A 26,709-nucleotide genomic window follows, 5' to 3' on the forward strand; every position below is an offset into this window, starting at 1 on the left:
ATTTACAACATGTCATATGTGTGTGGTCATTGTATAGTTTATATTAAAATATTTGATTGCTAACCAGATCTCAGAAGCAGGTAGGTTAGCTGTGGGCAGCTCAAGCCCTCTTCTCTTCATCTTCAGGATTTCGGTGCAGCTGGCTACCCAGCATGCACCTCCTGGTCTCGTGTCTGCGCAGTAATGCCACTGCACGGCGCTCTCTCTGGAAATAACGTAAGATTTTATCACTAGGCGATTCGCTTGGACTCATGGGATACATGACGCCGCTATCCCAGGAGTCCTTGCGAATCGCCTAGTGACAACATCGCCTAGGCGGCCACAGCCGGAAGTGCTGCTTGGAATACAAGCAAAAAGGTATTTATAAAAACAAACAATTGCCATTGTTAAGAGCATTTGCAATGGCCATAAGATACATTGCAAATTTAAAAAATGGGGGGAAGTCCGCTTTAAGGACATTCTGTTGTCCCTCACATCAAGGGCAAGTTAAAAAACACTATTCTTTCAGACATAGAGTAAGAAAAAAAACATAATTGCATACTCACTATATTGTTTTTTTCTGTATTAAGCTATAGATAGATTTTTAAGGAAAAGCCCACATGTATTTGACTTTAATTATTAGGCTTGCACTTACTGAACCCTACCTTAGGGTTTACTGAAGTGCATGGCAATTTCATTAGTGCTATTTTGTTGGTTCAGTGCTTTGCTTTTAGTACTCTGTCTTCTCTGACAAGAAGCAATCACCTTTCAGGTATACAGTTCAAAGATGTCTTGACCAGTCATGAGACAAATTAGCTCTGACCTGTGCACCTGACATCACAGACACCTGTCTATTGCGCAAAGATGAATTTGGGTAAGCTCTACATTTTGCAATCCTGGTTGTGTTTAATACTAAACACTTGTCCTTCAAATATAGGAAATAATAGTTTTACATTGGCTATGAGGTCAGATTTGTTCACTGTAATGCCCCGTACACATGATCAGACAGTCCGACAACAAAATCCATGGATTTTTTCCAACAGATGTTGGTTCAAACTTGTCTTGCATACACACGGTCACACAAATCTTCTTGGAAATTCCGAATGTCAAGAACGCGGTGACGTACAACACGTATGACAAGCCGAGAAAAATGAAGTTCAATAGCCAGTGCGGCTCTTCTGCTTGATTCCGAGCATGCATGGAACTTTGTGTGTCGAAATTGTGTACACACAATCGGAATTTACGACAACGGATTTTGTTGTCGGAAAATTTAAGATCCAGATCTCAAATTTTGTGTGATAGAAATTCCGATGGAAAATGTCCAATGGAGCCTACACATGGTCAGAATTTCCGACAACAAGCTCCCATCGAACATTTTCCGTCAGAAAATCCGACCGTGTGTATGGGGCATAAGAGAAAAGAGGCATACGGGTAATCCGGGGATGTTATTTGAACAGATGACCAGCAGGCAGGCAGCACTCACAACCTGAAAGGCGATTTTTCAAGTAAGTTTACATTAGATTGTCAAAAATAACTACTGTATTGCCATTGCAACCCTGATGTTGTGACTGAAGAACAAGGCTTACTTTGAGGCTATGCTTTGTCTAGTTGGAACGTGGACTCAGTCATACAATCCCAATTTCAAAAAAGCTTGGGTGCTGTGTAAAAGTTTATCTACATAAAAACAGGATGCAGTGATTTTCAATTCTTATAAACCCATATTTTATTCACAATCTAAAATAGAAAACATATCAAATGTTTAAACTGAGAAAATGGACCATTTTAGAAAAAAATAAGGCCATTTTGAGATTGATGGCAGCAACATGTCTCAAAAAAGTTAGGACAGTGTCATGTTTAACATGGTGTAGCATCCCCCCTACTTTTAATAACACTCTGTAAATGTCTGTCAACTGAGGAGACCAGTTGTATGGAGTTGTATGATAAAGAATGAGTATATACTGTAATGGTACATTACAGTACATACTACATATTTTAGGGACACAGCCAGATGTACTAAAAGGAAGAAGTTTGGGACTTTATATGAGGCATGTGACACAAAACTTGGTAAATTGATCAATACATGATGACATATTTATTTATTTAAAAAAAAACCTTTATCCATGTGTTCAATATAGGGCTGGAGGTACGTGACTGGCTGGTATGTAGTTTTTGACTACCATCAATGAATTCTTTTGTATCCTTATTACAGATGGCAGACCTTACTTTTCGGTCTGTACCTATTTAGAGGATTAAGGCTCTGTTTCCACTAGTGCGACTTTTCATGCGACTTGGGACTGAAAAGTCGCATGACAAATTGTTTCCCATGATTTCCAATGAGTACCGTTCATATCTGTGCGACTTCAAGTCGCAGCGACTTCAAAGTAGTCCCTGCACTACTTTGGTCCCACTTTGATGCGACTTGAGGTCCATAGATACAGGCATTGCTTCAAATCGCGGTAAAAAGTCGCGGTAAAATCGCGGTAAAAAATCGCGGCAAAATCGCGCGACTTTGGGGACGCACTAGTGGAAACATAGCCTTATAGGACACACAGCGGTTGATTTACTAAGGGCAAATAGGCTGTGCACTTTACAAAGTGCAGTTGCACTCTGCAAGTGCAGTTGCTGCAGAGCTTAGTAAATGAGCTAAAGCTTCACTATGCAAAGAATACCCAATCACGTGCAGGGAAAATAAAAAAAAATGAATTTTTGCTTGCACGTGATTGGATTATGGAAGTCAGCAGAGCTTTTGCTCATTTACTAAGCTCTGGAACAACTGCTCTTGCAGGGTGCAACTACACTTTTGCAAAGTGCACATCTATTTGCCTTTAGTAAATCAACCCCATAGACTCTACATTTATTTTACTTAACACTTTGCCTTGCCCCATGGTTATACTATTTTGTTCATTCTCATGTGGTCTGACTCTGCTGGGCTGGCTGATTGTCTCTGCACCCGGGAGCTGCGATGCGCACCAGGCGCCTTCACCTTCCCGTCTGCCCTCTCTGGACACGGGGGATTGGGCAGGCGATCACCTGATGTGCATCGGTGCCACGCCTCACCCCGAACACATGACATTAATCTCCAATGAAGGAGATATGTTGGCGCCATTTGCAGGTGACGGCTGCTGCTCTGGCGAGGACGCCTCTCCTCATCAATGATGCCAGCGTGACTCTGGGCGGGACTTGTGGTCACACCTGGTGCATATAATACCCCCAGTTTGAACAGACAGTCTTTTTAGCTTCTTATCCTGAGTATAGTGCACACCACATTTGGATCATGTTTCCATGTGAGAATACCAGGTAATCACTCTGGGAGTTTCCTTGCGAATAGGGTCCCTTTAGCAATGTGTCTTTCTTGACTTTTGCAACAATTTAATATACTATTTTCATTCCTTCTCTGCACTTGGGTTATGGTTTATTTTGCATATACTTTAACCCACACTCGCTCTTTGTTTCTCTGAAGTCACCAATGGTCAGTGGTTATATTCACACATGGCAGCAGCATTATTCAATATATAATAGTTACACACAATGTATTACTTTTATAGAAAATCTTGGAGCTACTATTTTGCACCATCACAGATTATAACATGGAGACCCTTATCCTCCTGGGGTTTTGTATGTGTGCGCCTTGATTTCCGTGGTTCTGTATCACCACAGCTCCCGGGTTAGACTCTCCCAGCGGCCCCCAGTTGGCAGCACTGCTTGTTTGAACTTGGAGCCGGTTTGTAAGCATTTCAGGGGTGAATATCTTTTTTCCTCCCTCTTTCACCCTCCCTGTTGTTTGGGTCAACCATCATACTATAGGTATTTATATGTCTTTTACAGACACGCATCATGCATCCGCTCCTGAGGAAGTGGTGCTAATCCACGAAACAGGTCAAGCTTTTTGTATGCAGCTATGTCTTAAACATACCTTTTTATTTTTATTTTAGCTTACATTATGAAACTTCTGCAATTATAAATGATCCTATGACACAGAGCATAAATAGGCTCACAATATCATATACTACAATGTGCTACGATGATATCTGTGTGTGTGTATATATATATATATATATATATATATTGCTACATGCCATGTATTATCAGTAAATATAAATAAATATATATATATATATATATATATATATATATATATATATATATATATATATATATATAAATTAATTAATATCTATGTGTCCAAAAATTGCAATATACTACGCTATTTGTTTATGTACGAAAAATTAATTTGTTATCGTGTATTGACCAATTTACCAAGTTTTGTGTCACGTGCTTCATATAAAGTTCTTCCTTTTATTTCAGATACAGGCATTCAGGAGTGTGACTATATAACTGTAATGTGCTTCATATAAAGTCCCACCCCCCACCCCCCTTTATCCATACATTCAAATGTACCTATGCTCTTACCATATGACAAGTATAAAGATTCCTTCTGGTCCTTTGCTATTTGTGCTGTTTGTCTGCCAGCTATCCTGACTTCTGTCTGATGCTGGGTACACACGGGAAGTTTTTTTTTTTGTTCAACCCAGTGGGCTGAATGAAAAAAACCTTACAGATCGCTGTACTAACATATCCAATGTTAACGCAGCGATCTCCCTGCTGAGCTAATGTTTTCTGACAGGGGGACTGCCCCCTCCACAACACAGTGATCAGTGCTCGCAGCCATTGACTCATTGGCCATTTTTATGTACTTTGTTTTATGTTTCCAGGCAGTTTAGTGTGGTCACACAAGTGGAAGTTACCTGTATATGTAGGCCAATAAGCAGTTAGTGGAGTAAGAAAGAACACCTCTACTTTTGAGCCCTATTAATGGAATCTATTCTTGGCTTCTGTGTTTTTCCACCAGAATCTACTGACAATTCTCTTACAAATATAAAGTAGATTTTAACTGAATTAAAAAAAATAAAGACTAGGATAAAAGTGGTGACTCTATAAAACACTTTTCTACTCCCTTGTTGTGATCGTCTGTTTACTTGTGTGAAGCTGACTTTACAAACTAATGTCAAACCCTTAGCTAGGGTCAGAAAATTAGATATTGATGTTTTTTTTTATTATTATTGAAAATATAAAATTTTCTTAAGAATTCTGCATGACCTCCACCTGTCTTACAGAATCCAAGTTCTTCTTGTCAATTTTCGCAATGAGATGTTAGAATGATCAACAGTTCGTTGAGGAATTTACTTGCTTTAATTTTCCGTGTAAAAATCTGCTGGCATTAAATAGTCGAATGTGACCTGGTCCTATTTTATATTGGCCAATTGTGTCTAATTTCCAAGTACCATTCTGCTTCTGATAGTGTGTCCTTTGAAGCACACATAACTTTTAGTTCTGATCGTCTGCATCATAAAGGACCTTTATGTACAGTGTATTAATGTAAGCTATTTCAACCTCTTAATTTACTTTAATATTTTTTTTTTCGATTTGGGCTATTGGCACTTAGAATTGTAAGTCCAAAATACTGCCTAAATTCCTTTTGGTATAAACTTGCCATAATTATTGATTCCTAAGAATCCTTTTGAAATGTTGGTAACTAGTTTTTGCATTATGTTCTCAGCTAATATTTTGTAAAAGATATACTGATATGAGTAGAAAATACATCATATAAATTAAATGATGTGCTGTTTCTAAGCCATCAGTATGTTTTTTTCCAAGAGTAATATAGATTTTAATGTCCTCCTTTAGGTGTGACACCATGACCCACTTGAAAGGTGGATACAAAGATTGCAAGATTTGCATATATTAATTTGGATTCTTTTGTGTATAGTCACATTTTAGGAAGTAAGGCAACTCCTTTGTCAAAACAGAATGCACACCCAGTGATTGATGCATCTTCTTCCTTCTATTTTTCCAAGTAAACAATCATAAAAAAAGGGTGATACCTGTATGTACACACCGCATATAATAACAATCATGTTATGACTAGTTTTAAAAAAACAAAATTTAAATGAGAATGGCTTAGTAGCTTTCTTTTATTGTAATATTGTCACTAAAGCTAAAACATAAAGAAGCTTACAGAAAAAAAGGTTTAAAATTTAGGGGGTAATAAAGAACCTAATATTTCTGATAAAATGTTATTACTGGGGAGGGCATATATTGATGCACATTGTTGACTTCCTGTCCATTGATTTCTTTGAAAAATAATGCAGCAAGATTCTTTTCAACTTTTTGCCTATAATAAAGAAATATTGCTCATGAGGGACTTTTTTGTTTATCATTCGCTTTTTTTAAATTAAATCAGAGGAGGGTTTATCATTAGACCCTTCAGTTCTGCACAAAGCCCTCATGCTGTTCCCCAAGTTCCTAGTAATGTTTAACAATGTACGCACACTCCTTGCACCCAGCCTACAATGAAATGTCTAAAGGTTTTGATCGATCTACAAGCAGGTCCGGGCCATGTGATGTGAAGTGCAGAGGGTGTATACAGTATATATACTGTATGTGTGTAAATAATGACCTTCAGGAAGTCATAACTTCCATATATACTGTAAACTGGCCTTGCAGGTTACAATCTGATTGTACAATCTCCTCTAGACCTACTACAACAATGTGGTACAAGATTGGTTATAAATGAATTTGATTGTTTAGGTAGGTCTTCACATTACATAGTTTGGTCAGTCTAAAGATGATTGTACAGAAACTGTACAAAAGGATTGTATTTTATATGGTCAGTTTTTCGATTTCAGATTTACCAAAACCATGTAGTGCAAGGGCCTGCCTGATTGCATACAAATTGAAACTCTTAAGGTTTGACCTCATATTATATATTTTTGGTAAATCTGAAGACAAAAATCTGCAGAAAATCCAATAGTGTGTATGGGGTCTAAGGAGGGTTTCAATCGTTGCTTGTAAGACAACTGTTATGTCTTGTACGCACAGTCGGATTTTCCGACGGAAAATGTGTGATAGGACCTTGTTGTCGGAAATTCCGACCGTGTGTGGGCTCTATCACACATTTTCCATTCGAATTTCTGACACACAAAGTTTGAGAGCTTGCTATAAAATTTTCCGACTACAAAATCCATTGTCGTAAATTCCGATCGTGTGTACACAAATTTGACGCACAAAGTGCCACGCATGCTCAGAATAAATTAAGAGACGAAAGCTATTGGCTACTGCCCCGTTTATAGTCCCGACGTACGTGTTTTACGTCACCGCGTTTAGAACGATCGGATTTTCCGACAACTTTGTGTGATCGTGTGTATGCAAGACAAGTTTGAGCCAACATCCGTCGGAAAAAATCCATGGATTTTGTTGTCGGAATGTCCGATCAATGTCCGACCGTGTGTACGGGGCATTAAAGTGTATATATAGCAAAAACAGTTTTTAAGTTTTTATGACAGAGTAAGAAAGAGGTAAAAACCATGTCATGTTATTTTCTTGTCATCTTTGTCACTTTGGGAAGATTTCTCTTCACTTCCTGTCCCAGAGATACAACAGGAAGTGAGAAAAATATTTCCCAAAGCTAGGGGAATTCCCCTATTATACATTTGTCATTGGAAGAGTTGTCCTCATCGGATGACCTATCCTCCCCTCTTGTTCTGGTGACAACCTGGACAAATGAAAAGGTAAATCTGGGGACACAGACAGCACTAAAAACTTAACAGAGTCTGAAACCTAGTACACACCGGCTGAATGTCGAGCGGCATCGGCCCGGTTCAATAGAAAGTGGCCTACATTAATCCCATGTGTACTGCAGTCAGTCCGACAGAAGCTGGACATTCAGCCGGCTTCTGTTAAAGAGGCATGACTGAAAAGCGTCTGCCAATCAGCTCCCAATCAGTGCTCTCAGCCAATGGCTGAGAGCGCTGACTGGAGTGTTCTGGTGGGGGGCGTCCCCCTATCAAAACACAATAGAACAGCAGGGGAGGTTGCTGTACTAATATCGGATAGTTAGTACAGCAGCTCCTCCTGAGCTGTGAGTTTTTTTTTCCTTCAGCCATGACAAAAAAACTACTAGTATGTACTAGGCCTAACCTTTCCCTTCCCTGTCCATGAGATTTAAAACCTATGCTGTGTCCTTCTCTGAACAAAAGAAAAATGGATTTTAAAGTGAATGCAAAAAAAAAAAAAAAAAAAAATACTATTTTTGCCTTATTTTAAATTAAAATGTATGCGCTGATACTTTACATTGTCAGTTGTATGGCCCTACTGGTAGTTTAGCAACTCTGTCCCACAGGTTCGTTGTGTAAATACATTTTAAGCTTTTGTATAATTTGGATGAAAAAAAATAGTATGGACAAGATAGGGAGCCAAGGGCACCACATCCCTATATGTATATAAATGAACAAAGGAATGTTAACTTGTGATTTTTATGGTGCCAATAATCAACAAAACATAATTTGTATAAAACGCTTAACAAAATATATTAGTGATTTCCATAAAAATTTAGAAAAAACATCTAAAAGAAATTCCTTAGAGCCACATGCTTTGTACTTTAAATGATGCATTCTTTAGATGTTTTTTATGAATTTTTATAGAAACCACTAATAAATTTTGTTAAATGTTTTATACAAATTATGTTTTGTTGATTATTGGCACCTTAGAAAATCCGAAGTTAACATTCCTTTATTCTTTTGTATAGTTTGAACACTATCCTTGCTTGGAGTGACATTTATTGTGGATTTACATTATTTACTGATTATTTATACAATGCACATGAAGATTTTCTAACTTAAAGCGGAGCTCCGAGATCAGAAAACATTGTCCAAATCCAACATTATGCCCCGTACACACAATAGGACTTTCCGACAACAAATGTTGGATGTGAGCTTGTTGTCAGAAAGTCCGACCGTGTGTATGCTCCATAGAACATTTCCGCCAACAAATGTTTGAGAGCAGGTTCTCAAATTTTCCGACAACAAAACTTGTTGTTGTAAATTCCGAGCGTGTGTACACAATTCCGACGCACAAAAGTCCACGCATGCTTGGAATCAAGCAGAAGAACCGCACTAGCTATTAAACTTCATTTTTCTCGGCTCGTCGTACGTGTTGTACGTCACCGCGTTCTTAAAGTTCGGAATTTCCAACAACATTTGTGTGACCGTGTGTATGCAAGACAAGTTTGAGCCAATATCCTTCAGAAAAAAATTCCCGGTTTTGTTGTCGGAAAATCCTATCGTGTGTACAGGGCATAAGACAATAATAGTCCCTCAGTTGTCGTGTGTATTTCTTCCAGATCTAAGCAGTATTCCAATATGAAACTTTTCCTGTGTGCAGGAGTTTCCTGTAATACGGACTGCTCACTGCTGCTATCTCCTTTGTTCAGGGTGGCTGGTCTTTTCTCCTCCCCTTCTGTAGTTTTCTTCGGGTAGCCTGTGGTGGGTGTGGCCTGTTGGGTCCCATGGCTGTGCTTTCTGCACTGGGTATGTATAGCCCACAGGTAATGTCACTGCTTCTTTTACAAGATCATACCTAGGTTTACAAAGAAATGTGTTACACACAAAGTTAGAAACTATGTAGCTATTGAGGAATATATATGAAATAAAGTTTTTGTGCCTGGAGTTTAGATTTAACATATGCCTTAGGCTACCAAGGTAGCAGGGAAAGTTTGACATTCATGCCTAAAATATTTTTAGAATTTAGTGTATTTTATTACTTTGAATTTAGTAAAAAAAATAATAGAGAAAAGCAATGCGCAGCTCATTGTCAATATTCTTGAACTCTCGTGTGTGGTCATACCTTTGTACCTCGTCACTTAATAGAGCTGACTCATCCAAAAGAGAGCCAGTTCAAAGTCTTTAGCAGCAAGTCACCTGCTTAACACAACATCCTGTTGTTCCATGTAATTTACAATAACATTTTGATAAGTATTGTGATTAGTTGCATATTGTATCCAAGGCAAACATACATTTGCTCTATAGTACTGTTTTACTATTGCTAAATTGAGTTTTTTAATTCATAATTGCCTGTATATTTTGTCAACACATTAGTGGTGAGTACAAATTGTGATTGTCTTATAAAAAAAGATCCTGTAGCAGTTTGTAGTTTAAAGATTACCTACTGTACCTTAATATTAAAATCACATACCTACTATTAACCTGCTGTTCTCCTTTACTTTCTATTTTTAACAGTTGCTGTCACTGTAGATTAAATTCCACATTTTCTTTGCATTCCATATTTGATTCGATATTTGATTGTAGAACCACAGAGGGCAGCTATGACTAAGCACTGTTAAGTGTGAAACACGTCAGCTCGTTTGTCTAATTTTTTGCTGTGGCTTGTATCTGTTGGACCTTTTACTAATAAAGGCTATATTCCGGAGTGCGGCTGTCCAGAACTTCCTTGTTGCCTCATGTTGCTATATGCTTAGCTGGCACCTGGTGTTCCAGTTCCGAGGAGAGTTCTATATCCACATTTTTCCACCTGGAGCGGTGATCCCTTTCCAGAACCACAGAGGGTGCCTGACCTCTGGGGGACCTTATGCTTCTTTTTACCATTGCCATGCAATATTTTAATACAATGTTGCTATTTTATAGATATGCCACAATGAATGCTTGTACCAGCGGCTGGTTCTGCAGGTAAAATCTGCTAAGGCTGGGTTCACATTTGAGCGATGCTAGACATTGCATGTGAATGGCACTGCACCGTATTGTATGGCTGGATTCGCATAGCATTCGCACCAAAACGGTGCAGGACCCTTTTTTTGGTCCACACCTGAATTGGATCGATTCCTGCACCATTTGACAGTTCACACTGCGATATGCGAACCGATCTTGGGGTGTCATTAACTTTATATTGATCCCCGAAGAGGCCCGCATAGGGCAGTGTGAACCGCCGGTGGGTGACATGCGATATGGGAACCCGCACTGGAATCCCAGAGGTTCTCGCACCACATATGTGTGAACCGAGCCCTAAAGTAGACAAAACTTTTTTTTTTTTTTTTACTTTGGAAAGAGTTATGCCCCGTACACACGATTTCAGACAGAAAAAGTTGGATGGACCATACACACGGTCGGAATATGCGACCAAAAGCTCCCATCACACTTTTTTTGACGAAAATTCCGGCCGTGTGTATGCAGCATAAGGGTACTTTCACACTGAGTTTTCAGGTGTTTTAACGCTAAAAATAGCGCCTGTAAAGCGCCTGAAAACTGCCTCTCATGCCGCCCCAGTGTGAAAGCCCGAGTTCTTTCACACTGGGGCAGCATGGTGCACCCCCCCCCTCCCCCCAGTTTGCATAATCTAATCATAGAAAGATTCATTTTTAAATAACTTGATAATATAACTAACATTTTTTAACATCTTAAAGTTGAAAAATGTTAGTCATATTATCATTTATTGAAAAATCAAGTATTCTATGTGTGGCTGTGCACTGTACCGGGCGCCAGACTAATAGGTTTCTATTAGGTCCATCATTTTTTTTACAAGCATATGATTAGAGCCTAATAGAGGCTTTAATTGGCTTGCTTTAGGTTGCCATTGGTTTCTGGCTTCTTGTCCCAGCCAATCACGACAGGAGGCTGAAGATTTGGAACCCGCTAAGAAGACTGGGTTCACACGGAAGCCGCAGGGCTGGGTATCAGGGGAGCTGTGACCGTTGGAAGGCTCCATTTGTAAGGTGAGTATGGATCTGGAGGAGTTTGTGCCCCCCCAGCACCAGCTGCCACTGGTTTTAACCCCTGTCAGCTTAGTTTTGTCCCCTGTGTCCCATTGGGCAGAATTAACTTCACTTCCTGTCCCATAGTCAGGACAGGAAGTGAAAGAAAATACCTCCAAAGTGAGGGAATCCCTGGTTGTCACCAGAAATATTGGAAGACTTTCACTCTATTCCTGTTCTGGTGACAACCCATAATTTGACATTTTCTTTTAATTTTACTCTTGGTTATAACAGTAAACAGGACAAACAGAGAGGGTAAATCTCACTAATGGGGACACGGACAGCAATAAAAAAAAAACAATTAAAAAAAACAAAAAACAAAAAAAAACAATAAACTGACAAGTATTATAATCCATCTTCACTCTATCTAAAACTAAAAAAAAAAAAAGAAGTTTGCCTTTAGTGATACTTTAACAGCTCTCCTGTACTGCTACAAACAAGAAGATACCAGTTTCCTGAGAAATCACTGCTTATAACCAACATGCACAGGACACAGTAAGCTTGTTTGAGTGAAAATGAATTGGCAAGGAATGCCTAGCAGAAGTTATAATACTATTGACCATTACATTTTTATTTTCATAATATTAACCATTGTATTAATTTTTAATAAGGAACCTTCTATTGTTATGCTTAATAAATATTAAATCATGTGAGTTTTGTTTTTAATCAATGCATCTTTATGTATCAAAATGAGTTGTTATTTTTATTATATTTGGTTTGCCATGTAGAAATGATCTGTTAGCTCATGGTGTAAGCTCTGTCTAATTAAGCATTCTGTTTTTCTTTGATAAAGTTTGGAAGGAGGGCAGTTTTTACTGGGACAGAAAATGAGGGGCACCTCTCAAACTGGGCACAAACTGTCATAAAAGACTGATAGTAATTCTAATCCTTAATAAAAAAAGTGTTCTGGTTGGATTATCCAATAGATATATAGTATGTCAAAAAAGCCAAAGAGGTGAATGCCATCATTTTATTTAAAAATCTACAATATAAAGTAGACCTTGCGTTAAAAAGAAAGAACTCTAAAAAGGAAGATTTACATTGCTTCCCGTGCTCCCTAATGCAACTGATATTTCCAAAAAATATTTATTACCTGCGTTATCTTCTGGAGTAAAGAAACTAGCCTACCCCAGTCCATGTTGTTGATTATAGCTTGGCAAATATCTTTATGCTGATCAGTTAGATTGCCAGTGCTCTTGGTGTACTGGTCTTATAGACTATATTGTCATAATTTTCTTTCCCCTTTCAGCTCCGGGGTGGCATGGGGTGGCAGGAGATGAAGTAAAAAGAGCTCCTGGCAGTCTTTACTTGAGCCACTCTAATCTCTCCTACCCTTCAATGTAGAAGGAAAAATTGGGCATATGATAGCCACCAAGGTCGGACTTTAAAAGCAATATAGACAGTGGGAGATATATAAAAAAATATATTTTATTTATATCAATGCATGGTACATAAAGCAAAAAAGGTGTAAAGTGTTCAAAACATATACGTAATACACAACAAAAATAAGCATGCATAGTATACAGGTGAGTCCCTGTGCGTAAACGCGTTTCGATGTCTAGCTTTGTCAGGACACACTCAGGGATTGTTGGAGAAAAACAGGTCTCACTATCTACAATGAAAACATATAGATAAAACTTCATATAGTAATGACGTATGTTAAAAATAGATTATCATCATATCTGAGCGACATATATGGCATACAAAAAATACCTTGCAGAGGGATCCATGAAAGATAGTCTCACCCATAGAACTTCAAAAATTCTCATCTATAGTATTCCGAATACTTGAGTGTTCATACAGTAACAATAGTCATTCAAAAATCGAAAGACAGTACAAATGTTCGAAAGAAGAAAGTAGGAAATACTCACTGGGCAATAAGTACTCTGTGGCAAGTATATTTCCAGTATTATCAAATGAAAGAGCCATAGCCGGATAAGAAAGAAGGTATGGGGGGTGGTGATATGGACTTGGACACTATGAGTCATGTAGATAAGTATAAAAATGATTCTGGGGCCATTTCTCATTTTTCTCTATCTATTTGTACTACTGTGTAATAAAACCTGTTTCCATAACCCAATAGCTTAAGCTGAAATATTACAAACAGATCAGTGGCATATAACAGGGACTTGTACCTTTTTGAGACTACCCCATTTGAGGTTTTAGTCAGACAAAGCAGGCAGCATAAGCTGTCTTTTTAGGTAATCCATTGTGCTATAAGTATCCCTTGTCTTGCATTAACTGTATATTTGTAAAACAAAGCTTGTGTATATAAGTTAAAAATCTGCTTAAGCTATTAAGCTTAAGAGAAGATAACTAAAAACTCAAAGTCATCATAGTTTCCATTTAACGTGAGGAAATCTGACTATACCTTTCCAGTAAGTGAGGTATGATTTCACTGGGAGGGGGTGCTTCTTAGCAAAAGAGTGATTTCATCTTGAAGTGCATACTTTAGAAAGTATTTGTACCACACTACATTCCTACCTCTATTCTTCTGTTTGTATTTATTTTGAAGAGACTTGATGTGAGAAATGGCAAGGAAATATTTACATTAATGTGTAAGAATTACATTGTAACTTTCCATCGTTTGATATTTTTACTGTTCTTTCAATTTTTTAATGGCTATTGGTACTGTATAGTGTTCTAGTTGGCGTTCTTGTATGAACACTCAAGTATTGGGAATACTATAGATGAGAATTTTTGAAGTTCTATGGGTGAAACTATCTTTCATGTATCCCTCTGCAAGGTATTTTTTGTATGCCGTATATGTCGCTCAGATATAATGATAACCTATTTTTAACATACGTCATCACTGTATGAAGTTTTATCTATATGTTTTCATTGTAGATAGTGAGACCTGTTTTTCTCCAACAATCCCTGAGTGTGTCCTGACGAAGCTAGACAGCGAAACACGTTGTCGCACGGGGACTCACTACTATGTATACTATGCATGCTTATTTTTGTTTTGTATTATGTATATGTTTTTAACTCCTTACACCTTTTTTGCTTTATGTGCCATGTATTGTTATAAATAAAATATATTTTTCTATATATCCCCCGCTGTCTATGTTGCCTTTAAAGTCTGACCTTTGTGGCTATCATATGACCAATTTTTACTTTTACATTAAATTCTCATACAGATGTGACTGCAGGAGTGTCTTCCCTATATTGTTCCATCTCTCCTACCCTTCCTATTGGCTAAACCTGAGCAAGAGTACAAGAGCAGAACATGATGGCATGTTTATGAGTAGATCATTAAGGCACATCTGTGAGCAGATAATGAAGGCACATTCACAAACAGAAATCTATGCATCCTAAATATAGGCGTGCGCAGGAGGCATGCCAGGTGTGCCTGGGCACACCCTAATCACTGAGTGCGGTGCCGAATTTAGGCAGGAACGTATGTTTTTAAAGAAAAAAAAAACATTTTTACATGTTCAGAGCTAAAAAAATACCCAAATCCATAACCATAGCTCTGCTCAAGATTCACTTCTCTTAACATACCAGGACAAACCCGGTGCTGGCTCCTGTAGGCTGCCTCCACTCCTTATCAAAAGATATGAAAAGATATCAGCCACACTCCAATCTTGGCTCTTCTTGCTATATTTATTGAATTATTGATTGTCAGAAAAGTGACTGCATACAACATGTCTCCACCCGAGAAAGGAAGGTTGGTTTTCGGGTGGAGACATGTTGTATGCAGTCACTTTGCTAACCCAATAAATCAATAAATATAACAAGAAGAGCTAAGATTGGAGTGTGGCTGATATCTTTTCATAACAATTGTTTTAAAAATGCTTTTTTTTCATGTAGATAAGTATAAAAATGATTTTGGGGCCATTTCTCATTTTTCTCTATTTGTACTACTGTGTAATAAAACCTGTTTCCATAACCCAATAGCTTACGCTGAAATATTACACACAGATCAGTGGCATATAACAGGGACTTATATCTTTTTGAGACTACCCCATTTGAGGTTTCAGTCAGACAAAGCAGGCAGCATATGCTGTCTTTTTAGGTAATCCATTGTGCTATAAGTATCCCTTGTCTTGCATTAACTATATATTTGTAAAACAAAGCTTGTGTATATAAGTTAAAAATCTGCTTGAGCTATTAAACTTAAGAGAAGACAACTAAAAACTCAAAGTCATCATAGTTTCCATTTAACATGGGGAAATCTGACTATACCTTTCCAGTAAGTGAGGTGTGATTTCACTGGGAGGGGGTGCTTCTTAGGAAAAGAATGATTTCATCTTGAAGTGCATACTTTAGAAAGTATTTGTACCACACTACATTCCTACCTCTATTCTTCTGTTTGTATTTATTTTGAAGAGACTTGATGTGAGAAATGGCAAGGAAATATTTACATGAATGTGTAAGAATTACATTGTAACTTTCCATCGTTTGATATTTGTGTTATTCCTGTTTTTTTTTTTTTGTCCACCACAGGATCCTACAATCCTGATCACCTAGGAAAACAATCATTTCTTTTCAATAATAACCAGAAATGGATTCCAGCATAAGAAGGCAACCAGGAAAGCAAAAGTTGTATTGGGCTACATCTTGCGTCTAGTGCTTCACTTAGATCAAACCTGACCATCTCAGCATCTACTTCTGAAAGTCCAAACACAATCATAATTATATGAAGCTTTTAATGTGGAAATAAATGCATATCATTTTTCCCAGCATCAAAGCAGAACTCCAGTTTATGGTTAAGCCTACACAACCCCCCCACTCCCCAGCACAGTGACTTCACTGGTCCTTCCTTTTCACCTTCCGTGACAATGTGATGGTAATTCTTCCTTGTGGACTAAGTGGTGTTTACGTAATGATGTGTGCGCACTTTTCGGGGCAGTACTACTATGAGCGCAGGATCAATGATGATGGGTAGGTCAATGACAGCCTAGGCTCAGAAGAAGTAGGTTTAATGATGCTGGTTGTTCCTAAGTTTGGTAGACTGGCAATATAGCAGAGGAGAGGAAGCACTGCAAGTGGCAGCTTGACTATTTATTTTTTAGGTTACACAGAGTTCTGCTTTAAGGTGGCAAAGGCATTTGAACTTGTTTTGTTGAGGTTTCCCTAATTCTATTTAGTGTTCATTTTGTACATGTAAAATTTGATATCTTTAACGTTCCTTGAGGGACACAGAAATTGATATACCATTGGGTTATACTGCCACCTACAAGAGGATTTAGACACTGGCAAACAAAAAAAAACACTGCCAGTCTCATATATCACCTCCTACTCCCAGCATGCCTTATTTTTAGTGCCCTGCAGGGTGAGCTTTTTACTTTAACTTTAACTTCAATACAGAACACTTTTACCCCTTCCTGCCCAGGCCATTTTTCAGCTTTCAGCACTGTCGCACTTAGAATGACAATTGCATGCTCATGCAACACTGTTCCACAAATTATTTTTTCATCATTTTCTTCACACAAATAGAGCTTTCTTTTGGTGGTATTTACTTACTGCTGTTTTTTTTTTATTTTTTACTAAAAAAAAGAAAAAAGACAGAAGATTTTGAAAAAAATGTTTTTCTTAGTTTCTGTCAGTAAATTTTGTAAATAGGTATTTTTTCTCCTTCACTGATATGCACTAATGAGGCTGCACTGATGGGCACTGATAGGCTGTACTGATGAGGTGGCACTTATGGGCACTAATTAGGTGGCACTGATGAGGAGGCACTGATATATGCCGCACTGATGGGCACTGATGGCTCGGATATGGAAGCACTAACTGGCATCACTAATGGGCACTGATTGGTGGCACTGATAGGCACTGCTGGGGTTTTCCTGTAATCAGGATTACCTGCCCTGGTCTCCCCTGCGAGGAGATACCATTGGACACAGCCGATCACATGGTTAAAGAACCATGTCATAGGCTTTTTATAGAGATCAGGGTGACTCTGTGTTCTAGGAACACAGCGCGGCCACGATCACCGCTCTGCTCTCCCCTTGTGGGTGTGCGAGAGCGGCCGTTCTGGGGCGCTATTATATGACGTCCACCCAGAGAGAGAGCCGCACTGTTCCTCCATCATTTGACAGTGGGCGGACGGCAAGTGGTTAAAGCGGTATTAAGCCCAAAACCAAAAATGTATTATGCTGCAGCTTACCAGTCATTAAATGTGGTGGCTATATCAGTTTTCTTTTCTTAGGCTTTTTTCCCTCTGTTTTGACCTGGTGATCTTGCCAACGACACATCTCCTGTGTTAGTGAGATGAAACTCTGGATGAATGAACACAGGAGGCACAACAGAGAGCAGCATTGTCAGTCTGGGGGGAGGGTAGTGTCACTGTAATAGTAGATTTAAATACATTAAACAAACTGAAGCCAAACTCCAGCTCAAACTTTATAATCAGTTACAGGAAACATTTTTTTTTCTTTTGGGACAACGGTTTTGCATGAATAAATAAAAGCTGATTGTTTTAATCACTCCTGCCAGCGTTAAGTGGTATGTCTCTTAATACATTCTTATGGAGAGCTTGTGCTTCTGAAAAGCAACAGACTTGCTGGCTGGATCACCAGATGGAAATAGAAGAAAGCCTAAAAAAGGAAACAAATTCAGTTATCACATCTAATAATTGGCAAGCTGCAATATAATAAATGTTTGCTTTTGGGTTTAATACCACTTTAAGTTTTCTCTACATGCTGCTTGAGCTGGTGTCTATACACAACTATTCAGTTTGATGTTTCCTCAGCAATAGCATTGGAGGTCTTACCAGGACTGGATGATTGTGGGGCTAGCCTGGAATGTGACCTTCTAGCACTAGGCTTTGTATTGTGGTGCTTTACAAACCTGTGTACTGTGTTAGGCTCTCTTTATGGGTCCAAAGCCATAGCACAGCCCCAGGTGTGACCCTGTTTCAGGAATTTTTGGACAGCATTTGAACTCCTTGTTTTCTGTCAGCTTACCATAGAATGGATTAGAGCTGGGGTACTGACCACTAGCATCAGACACTGGGTGGCGTATCAAGCACTCACTCCATGCTCTCTTCTCTACCATTCATTGTTGAGGAAGTGTCTTTCAACTGCCTGATTATCCGCTACCAACAGCTGGTTCATGAGTATGCAGTTTATGACCTTCTAATGGTTCCAGAGCTGCCTGCAATACACCTATTGAAGGTCCTGTTGTTGACAGCCTGGAATTGTCTTTCCTAGCTCTACTGGGTGTGTCCCCTTCCTTTTATTCCAGGAAGATTTATGGTTCTGCGAAGTTTTATTAATCCAATTACAGAGCCTGATTGCTGACTGAGCACCTATGAGTAATTCCATGCCTTTCCCTGCAGAATCCTTATTATATCTGCCCATGGCATTACTGGCATCTGAGCTTTTACCCGCTGAGACTTTATCTTATGCCAAGTCCCTTATGTACATAACGTACATAATGTACGTATGTACATAACGTAGAATGTTACAATTCAGGATAGGTAAAAAACGGGAAAGTTGGGACTATGAATGAGGCCATGGACATCGTGGGAGTAAGTTGATGGAAGAATGCATATTTATTGAAAATAAAAAATGTATGAAACATGTCAATTACACAACCACTTGAGGAGAGCCATTGTAGTGAATATCAATCCATAATTGTTCACACACACATAATATGTGTGCATGCAACATGGGCATCAAGGGTACATTAAATATATATATCGACATGGCACCACATGGTGGTCACAACTGATTATTAAATACATTCAATGAATTCATATATGTACATTGCAGCAGCATTGGCGAGGGGAGTAACAGATATATAAAAGAAAACAGTAAAACCATGATTGAAAAAGATATAAAACATGTTCTTGGTTGATGGTGTGATATGAACATGGGTCTGCATCATCAAATTGCCCGATGCGTTTCATGTAAACCACTCATCAGGGGCGGATGCTGTAGAATATCTATAAAGTGTAGTAGGATGTAGTTAATCTAATGGTAACTAATTGACAGGGAAAGGCAAGTGAGCCTACCCTATATACTTACATGGATTTAAAGCTGGGAGGTATGAAAGTCATGGAGCCAGGGCCAGAATGGTAGTCTGTGCAGGGAGCTGAGGTAATGAGGCAGTGCGGCGGCAGGGGGCATACAATGTTTCATACATTTTTTATTTTCAATAAATATGCATTTTTCCATCAACTTACTCCCACGATGTCCATGGCCTTATTCAAAGTCCCAACTTTCCCGTTTTTTTACCTTTGTACCAGGGATGGAGGCACACTGTGTATATGTGCCTCATTCAAAGTCCCAAAACTCCCCCCTTTCTCCCGGTTACAATTCAGGAGTCACAGGTTGCTGCCATTACTTAGTTGGCTTGGAGACCGCATTAGCTCTCATTGACATGGTTTTCACCACTTTAAATCACCTGCTGTTATCAGTTGTCCTTTATGGAGACTGGAAGAACCCTGAAAAGCTGTTCACTCCTAACAAATGGCTGGAATCCCTGTACATATTTAAGGTGGAATGCCCCCACTTTGGATTCTGTCTTAGCAAAGCTTTAACAATCTCTGGGGAGGATGTACCTGTGCTTAAGAACCCCATTTACAAGGAACCTTGTTCTTTTTGGCAGGCCGTGCCTTTCACTCTGCCCTGGCTGTGACACTTTAGCTGAACAGCCTAAGGTCATGAAAAGGGATTCATTCCTCCTTGGATTCAAATATTTTATTGCTCCCAGGCCTCAACCTCCAAAGCCAAGCTCAAGTCCATTGGTTGCTCACAAGTCCTCTGAGACATGGGGAGACATCTGTTTTTTTTGCGAACATTTGAATTCTTGGCTTCCGGAACTGGTTTCTGGGGACTACTAGCTAGTTTCCTCTGCATTTCATTTCCCCCAACCTACCAGTATCACCAAATGGATTAGTACATTTATATACATCTCTTGTGAATCTTCTGGAGCAAGGGGTCATTGCTTTGGATTTCAGGACCCTAAATGACTTAATTTGTGCCCAGAAATATTGAATGGAATCCACCAGGTCTGTCATAGTCCCCCTTCATCAGGGAGACTTTCTGGACTGTGGATATCAAGGATGCACACTTGCATTTCCCCATTTTTTAACTGCATCAGTAATTCATTCACTTTGCTGTGGGTTTTCAGCACTTCCAGTTTTTCAGCTTTTTCGTTCAACTTAGCTCAGTGTTTCTTTTTGGTCTTGTGGCGCACCGAAAAGATGTAAAAATTTTTGTGGCACACCTGAAAAGATTTGCAATGCAGCCTCACCAGTGCCCATCAATACAGTCTCATCAGTGTCCATAAATGCAGCCCCACCAGTGTCCATAATTGCAGCCTCACCTGTGTCCATAAATGCAGCCTCACCAGTGTCCATAATTGCATCCTCACCAGTGCCCATAAATGCAGCCTCACCAGTGCCCATAAATTAAGTCACCAGTGCAGCCTGATCACTGGGGCAGAGCAAATGTGGTGTATGGGGGGGGGTGTTGTGGGGGTTATCAGGGTCTCTCACCTGGCAGCTCAGCTCAGCAGGTCCTTGCACGCCACAGCCTCCTAGGAGGGTGATGCTCCTGGTCCTGGGGTAAAGTTGCTGTTAGCGCCCAGCTTCGCAGCTCAAGCCAGTCATGCATCCCGACTCCCTTGCGCCCCTTGCCTCCAAGACTCCCGTCTCCCAGAATGCAACAGCAACCGGCCGCCGTGGCCGTACCCTCAGACCGACTGTTACAGTGACGGCTCCCAGGCTCCCAGCAGCACACCCAAAAATGTGCCCCGGCACACAGTTTAAGAAACGCTGACCTAGCTTCTGCATCTTGAGTGTTCATCAGGGTGCAGGCTCCTGTACCAGCTTTGCTCTACTCCCAGGCTATCCCCATATCTGGATAATCTTTTGTTGAGGGAGCATTCAGCACAGGTTCTGGCACACAACATACCTCGAATCATCCAGATTTTGCAAAGATTTGGCTGGATCCTGAACCTTCAGAAGTCTGTGTTGGAACTAACTCACCATTTGGAGTATTTGGGTAGATCATGCTAGTCATGGCTCAAGCCAGAGTTTCTCTGCTTCAGGAGCAGCTTCAAACTCTTTGTTTCCTGACTCAGACTCCTTAGTCAAGGAGTAATTCAACTCTTTGTTTTTGTAAAGTTAGAGAATTCTATGACTTAGAGAGTTCTATGGCCGATGGTAGCCTCTTTTGAGGCAGTCCATTTGAATAGTCCCACCTGAGTCCCATTCAACACAACATCCTGTCATTGTGTGACAAGTCAGTCCAGTCCCTGGCTTGGTGGCTCAGGAATCCTGTTCCGGTGCTGGGAAAGTCCTTTCTTCTGGTCTCATGGAAGATCTTTACAAGAGATGCCAGCCTGTTTGGCTGGGGAAGAGACTTGGAGACCCTGTTGGTTTAAAGGACTTGGATGTCAGAGGAATCGTGTCTCCTGATTAACATCCTGGAGCTTCAGGTAATTTAGTTGTCAGAAGCAATGGATGCTCTGGTGGTTCTGTGGGGTTTATACAACCTGACCTACAGTATGCCCTTCAGCCTGTGAAACTACTTTCAGGTCTACTCCACAGGATCAAGATGAGGGCATTCTAGTCATCCTTGGAGATCTGGGCTGGTCTAGGCACATGTTTTACACCGACCCTAATGCCGTGTACACACGGGTGGACTTTTTGACCGGACTGGTCCGAAGGAACGAATCCATTGGACAATCCGACCGTGTGTGGGCTTCATTGGACCTTCAGCTGACTTTTTCTGTCAAAAAATCAGACGAACTTTAGATTTGGAACATGTTTCAAATCTTTCCAACGGACACGAGTGCGGTCGAAAAATCAGTTCGTCTGTATGCTAGTCTGACGGACAAAAAAGGACGCAAGTGCAGCTATTGGCTACTGGCTATGAACTTCCTTATTCTAGTCCCTTCGTACATCATCATATTAATACCAAAGGCCTTTCGAACGGACTTTAGTCCGTTCGTGTGGGGGCAAGTCCGGTCGTCTGAATGTCCATCGTAACTCCGTCGAAAGTCCGTCGGAAAGACCGTCGGACGTTTGATGCTGAAAAGTCATGCCGTGTGTACACGGCATGAGATTTCTGCCAGACGCTTTGAGGGCTTATCCAGATTGTCTGTTTTATCATTCTGCAGCGCGGGACACCCCAACTGAACCAGAAGTCTTGCCACAGAAGAATAGGTAGAAAGATTCCTGTCCTGGGCAGAGCATCATGTTCCAGCCTTGTCCAATGTTTTCATCCCAGGTATGAACAATTAGCAGGCAGACTACCTCATTGCATGGACTTCTGTGTTTCAGAACCTGTGTCACAGGGGGAGGATGCCATATGTGGACCTCCTGGCCTCCAGGTTAAACAACAAATGGACAGGTTTGTCCCCAGGTAAAGTAATCCTCTTGCAGAAGCAGTGGATGTGGTGGCTCTGTGGGATCAGTACAACCCGCTCTACTCCTTTCCTCTCTCAAAGTTCTATTGTCTGCATGCTTTACAGTATTGAGATGGAGGGCATTTTGGTGATACTCATAGCTCCATACTGGTTCAGGCGGATGTAGTGCTCAAACTTCTGACAGACACTCTGTTGGCTCTGCCCCAGGGATTTGGTTTATCATTCTGCTTCATGGGTGCTGGCTTTAACAGCATATGCTAAAGGCTAGGAAGACTACTTTCCACAGGGTCTGCCATTACACATGGAAGGCATACTTAGCTTCTTATGAGGCTAAAGAATTTCACCCCAGGACATTCTCTGTAGCATTATTCCTGGATTTTTTTTTTGCAAATGGGCCTAGATCAACATTGTCTTAGGTACCATCAAGGGAAAGATTTAGGCACTTGCAGTCCTGTTCCAGAGGTAGATGTTCAGGCATCTTCTCATGTCAGCTTTTGGTCCTTTATGGGTCCCTTTAAGATGCAGGCAGTCCCGAGTTCTATGGTTTTCGTGGGGCTTTTAGTGTTTTGTCGCTGTTGCCTACCCCTCAATTTTGGATGTTATAGCAGTCTATGAATTCCTATGTCTCTTGATAAATGCTAAAAAAAAAAAAAAAAAAAAAAAATAGGAATTCATTTCCTGTAGTTCATTGAAGAATGCAGGTCCAACCTATTTTTGTCTATGGTCATTCTCCTGGTTCTGCTTTTTCACAAAACTAAGACATGCTGGGGGTAGAAGGGGTTATAAAGGGTTGGCACAGTTTTTTTTTGCCAGTGCCCAAATTCTCTTGTAGGCAGCAGTAAATCCCAGCAGTCTTTGCGCCCTAATGAACTACAAGAAATAGATTTTATGGTAAGTACAAAAATCCCATTTAAAGGACCTTAGAAATATAACAAGTTTCAAATCTTTCCGACGGACTCGATTCCTATCGAAAAATCCGTTGGTCCGTATGCTAGTCCGAGGGACCAAAAATGACACAAAGGCAGCTATTGGCTACTGGCTATGAACTTCCTTATTCTAGTCCATTCGTACGTCATCACATTCTAAACGATCAGACTTTGGTGTGATCGTGTGTAGGCAAGTCCGTTTTGTTGGAACTCCGTCCGTTGAAAAGTCCTTCGGAGTTCAGTCCGACGAGAAGTCCGCTCGTGTGTACGCAGCATAAGTCTCTATTTAGATCTACAGTTCTCATGGTACTGCACAAGCAATCAGCTATGACACCAGCCATTTGATGACTTGAAAGTTTGGTTGGGAGCTTGCATAAGCACACTAACAAATGTGACAGTTACCACCAAAGGCATTTCTTGAATATAACTGTTTTGGGAAACAGTTTAATTAGTGGGTTCTTTCCTCTTTCTTCTCAGGGCTTCCTATCTTTCCCCAATATTTCTTTAAAGTAACATACATGAAATGCAACTTTCCCTTTAACTTTGCTATGTGGCCTGACCATGGCTCCTCAGCAACTCTTCAAAGTACTCCTGGCCTTGCTTGTCATCCTTGGCGCCTATGCATATGAACTCCCTCCGCTTCAATGAAAAGTCTGTGGACAGCTCATCAAGTTGTTGGCAGGCTTACACATGTGCCTGAGACAAAATGCAAGACTGGGAACAAGCTGGTATGGGGTGCCAGGCAGGCCACAGAGAGAAAATCATGAGGGAATTGATATTTCAATTAAATAGGTTAAAATGATGAGGTAAGTAAGAGGAACAGAGATAGATAAGTGCACAATTTTATTTTCTGTTCCAATAATCTCTTGAAACGGTTAGACATTCATCTATGGATGTTAATACAACCTCTCCTTATATTATCCAGTTAATCGGATTTATGTAATATAGGTTTTGTGTGCCTAATACAGTATATGACTACCTAATTCAGTAATGATCATACTGTATTCAAAAGCAAGAGTTCAAAAGAAACTATCTAAGGAGCAAACATCAGAGCACCGGAGTTCACAAATTAGAGCATTTAACACATCACACAAACACTGGTTATTTTATTTTTCCATTGCACATTTCAGTAGATGAATGCACAACCATCAAAAATGTGATCTATCTATCCAACATGAATCTAAAGCGGTAGTTTTCTACAGGGTGTGCAGTTCACTTTTCTTCATCTGTGAACATATACTCATTAGGTTAAATTCCTCACAAAATGAATACACTGGGATAATATTTGAATATTAGTATCATAAATCTAAAAATGAGTACCTTAGGCCGGTGTTAAAGTTTTTTGAATTATATATCTTTTATGCTTTGTAAAAAACATTTGCATATACTTTAAATATAAGAAAAACCCAGATAATACAAGGACTTTATTTAGGTGAAAAAAGTATATATCATTCACATATATTTATACACAGAAAACAGCCATTAAGTTGCCAGTGAGAAGATGTACGAAAAAGAAGAGCAAACCCAGGTGAGGTCCTAATTAAAAAAAAAGTTTCACGTTTGCATGTTTCAGTATAAAGAAAAACGGTTTATTTTATGTCATTCTTTCTTCCACTAACATGAATTCCATATAAAATTCAGCTTGAAATGGATGAGCTAGCACTGGATGCTCTTAGCAAGAGGAGGAGCAAGAATGGGTGACACAAGTTTAGATATACAGACTCCATGGTTGTTTTACACATACTGGTTTTAAATATTCATGTTTCAGGTACTAGAAAAGGGTAATGAAGTGCTCAGAAAGGAACATGTGCTTCAAGAAACTAGTGTGCCACACCAAAAGAAGTTACTAAAAGTGTTTTCCATAATTTGCTATAAAAATAAAATAGTACTTTATAAAAAAAAAATGCTAATGTTTTTCAAAATTTTAAATGTGATATCCAATCTTGCAAACATAATGCAATTAAAACATAACATAACAATAATTTTCAGGTTTACCAAGTGAAAATAAATGGGAAAAAATGAAAAGATGTTTTAATTGTTATTGAAATTGACTGAAAATTTATTGCAAAATAAAAAATGTGCACGTCTCTTGATTTTAAAATATAAATTAACATTTGTGTGCTTTTTATTGTAAATAAATGATTGAAGTCAACCTTTCCTCTATTCTGTGCAAAACTAATTTGGCTGCCTAAGAAGGATTCTTTTTTTTATCACTTAGTGGTTTGGTGTACATATAGTGGGTATAGAAAATAATCACTCCCCCCTTTACAGTAGGCACATTTTGTTGCTTTGCAGTCTGAAATGAAAATAGACACAGTTTTTGTTTTATTCAGTGTGAAAAAAAATCAAAAACTGTATTACTAAGTTGGAAAAAGGATCACCCCCTCCTAAAATGACTTGTAAATTCAATCAATTGTAGCTAATCACCTTCCCAATGACACACAAAGCCATTTGACTTTTAACTGTAATCGGCTGTGGTCATTTTGATTAGCTCAGCATGAAAAGAGCTTTCCTGGAGCATTTCAGTCCCTAGTAGTGCAACTGAAGCAAACAATCAACTATGGGTGGCAAGGCACTCTCAAAAGATCTCTGGGATAGGTTGTGGACAGGCACAAGTCAGGAGATGGATAAAAAATAAAACAAAGGCTTTATCAATTCCTAGAAGCACAGTGAAGTCTATTATTAAGAAGTGGAAGGTATTTGGTACAATAAAGAATCTCCCTGGTTTAGGACGTCGCTCCAAACGGGATGAAAGAGCCAGGAGTCAACTGGTCAGAGAGGCTCCCAAGAGGCCTAAAAAAACTCTGAAGCAGTTGCAAGAATTTATGACAAAAAGTGGTCATTGTGTGCATGTGACAACAATATCACAAACTCTCC

The 26,709-nt window shown here is 39.5% G+C and overlaps 1 protein-coding gene across 2 annotated transcripts in view; it reads left to right on the plus strand.

Moving 5' to 3' along the window:
* The window catches only part of STPG1 (sperm tail PG-rich repeat containing 1), a 117,897-nt gene extending 98,859 nt beyond the window's left edge, over positions 1-19,038 (plus strand). For both annotated transcript variants that reach the window (XM_073615481.1, XM_073615482.1), the window contains one exon: positions 16,028-19,038. In XM_073615481.1, coding sequence (XP_073471582.1) covers positions 16,028-16,101 — 74 coding nt within the window. In that variant the 3' untranslated portion in view covers positions 16,102-19,038. The remainder of the gene's footprint in view (positions 1-16,027) is intronic.
* Positions 19,039-26,709: the final 7,671 nt, after the last annotated feature.

The sequence above is a fragment of the Aquarana catesbeiana genome, linkage group LG02 (assembly GCF_042186555.1).
Source record: "Aquarana catesbeiana isolate 2022-GZ linkage group LG02, ASM4218655v1, whole genome shotgun sequence".
In the NCBI taxonomy this organism is placed as follows: Eukaryota; Metazoa; Chordata; class Amphibia; order Anura; family Ranidae; genus Aquarana; species Aquarana catesbeiana.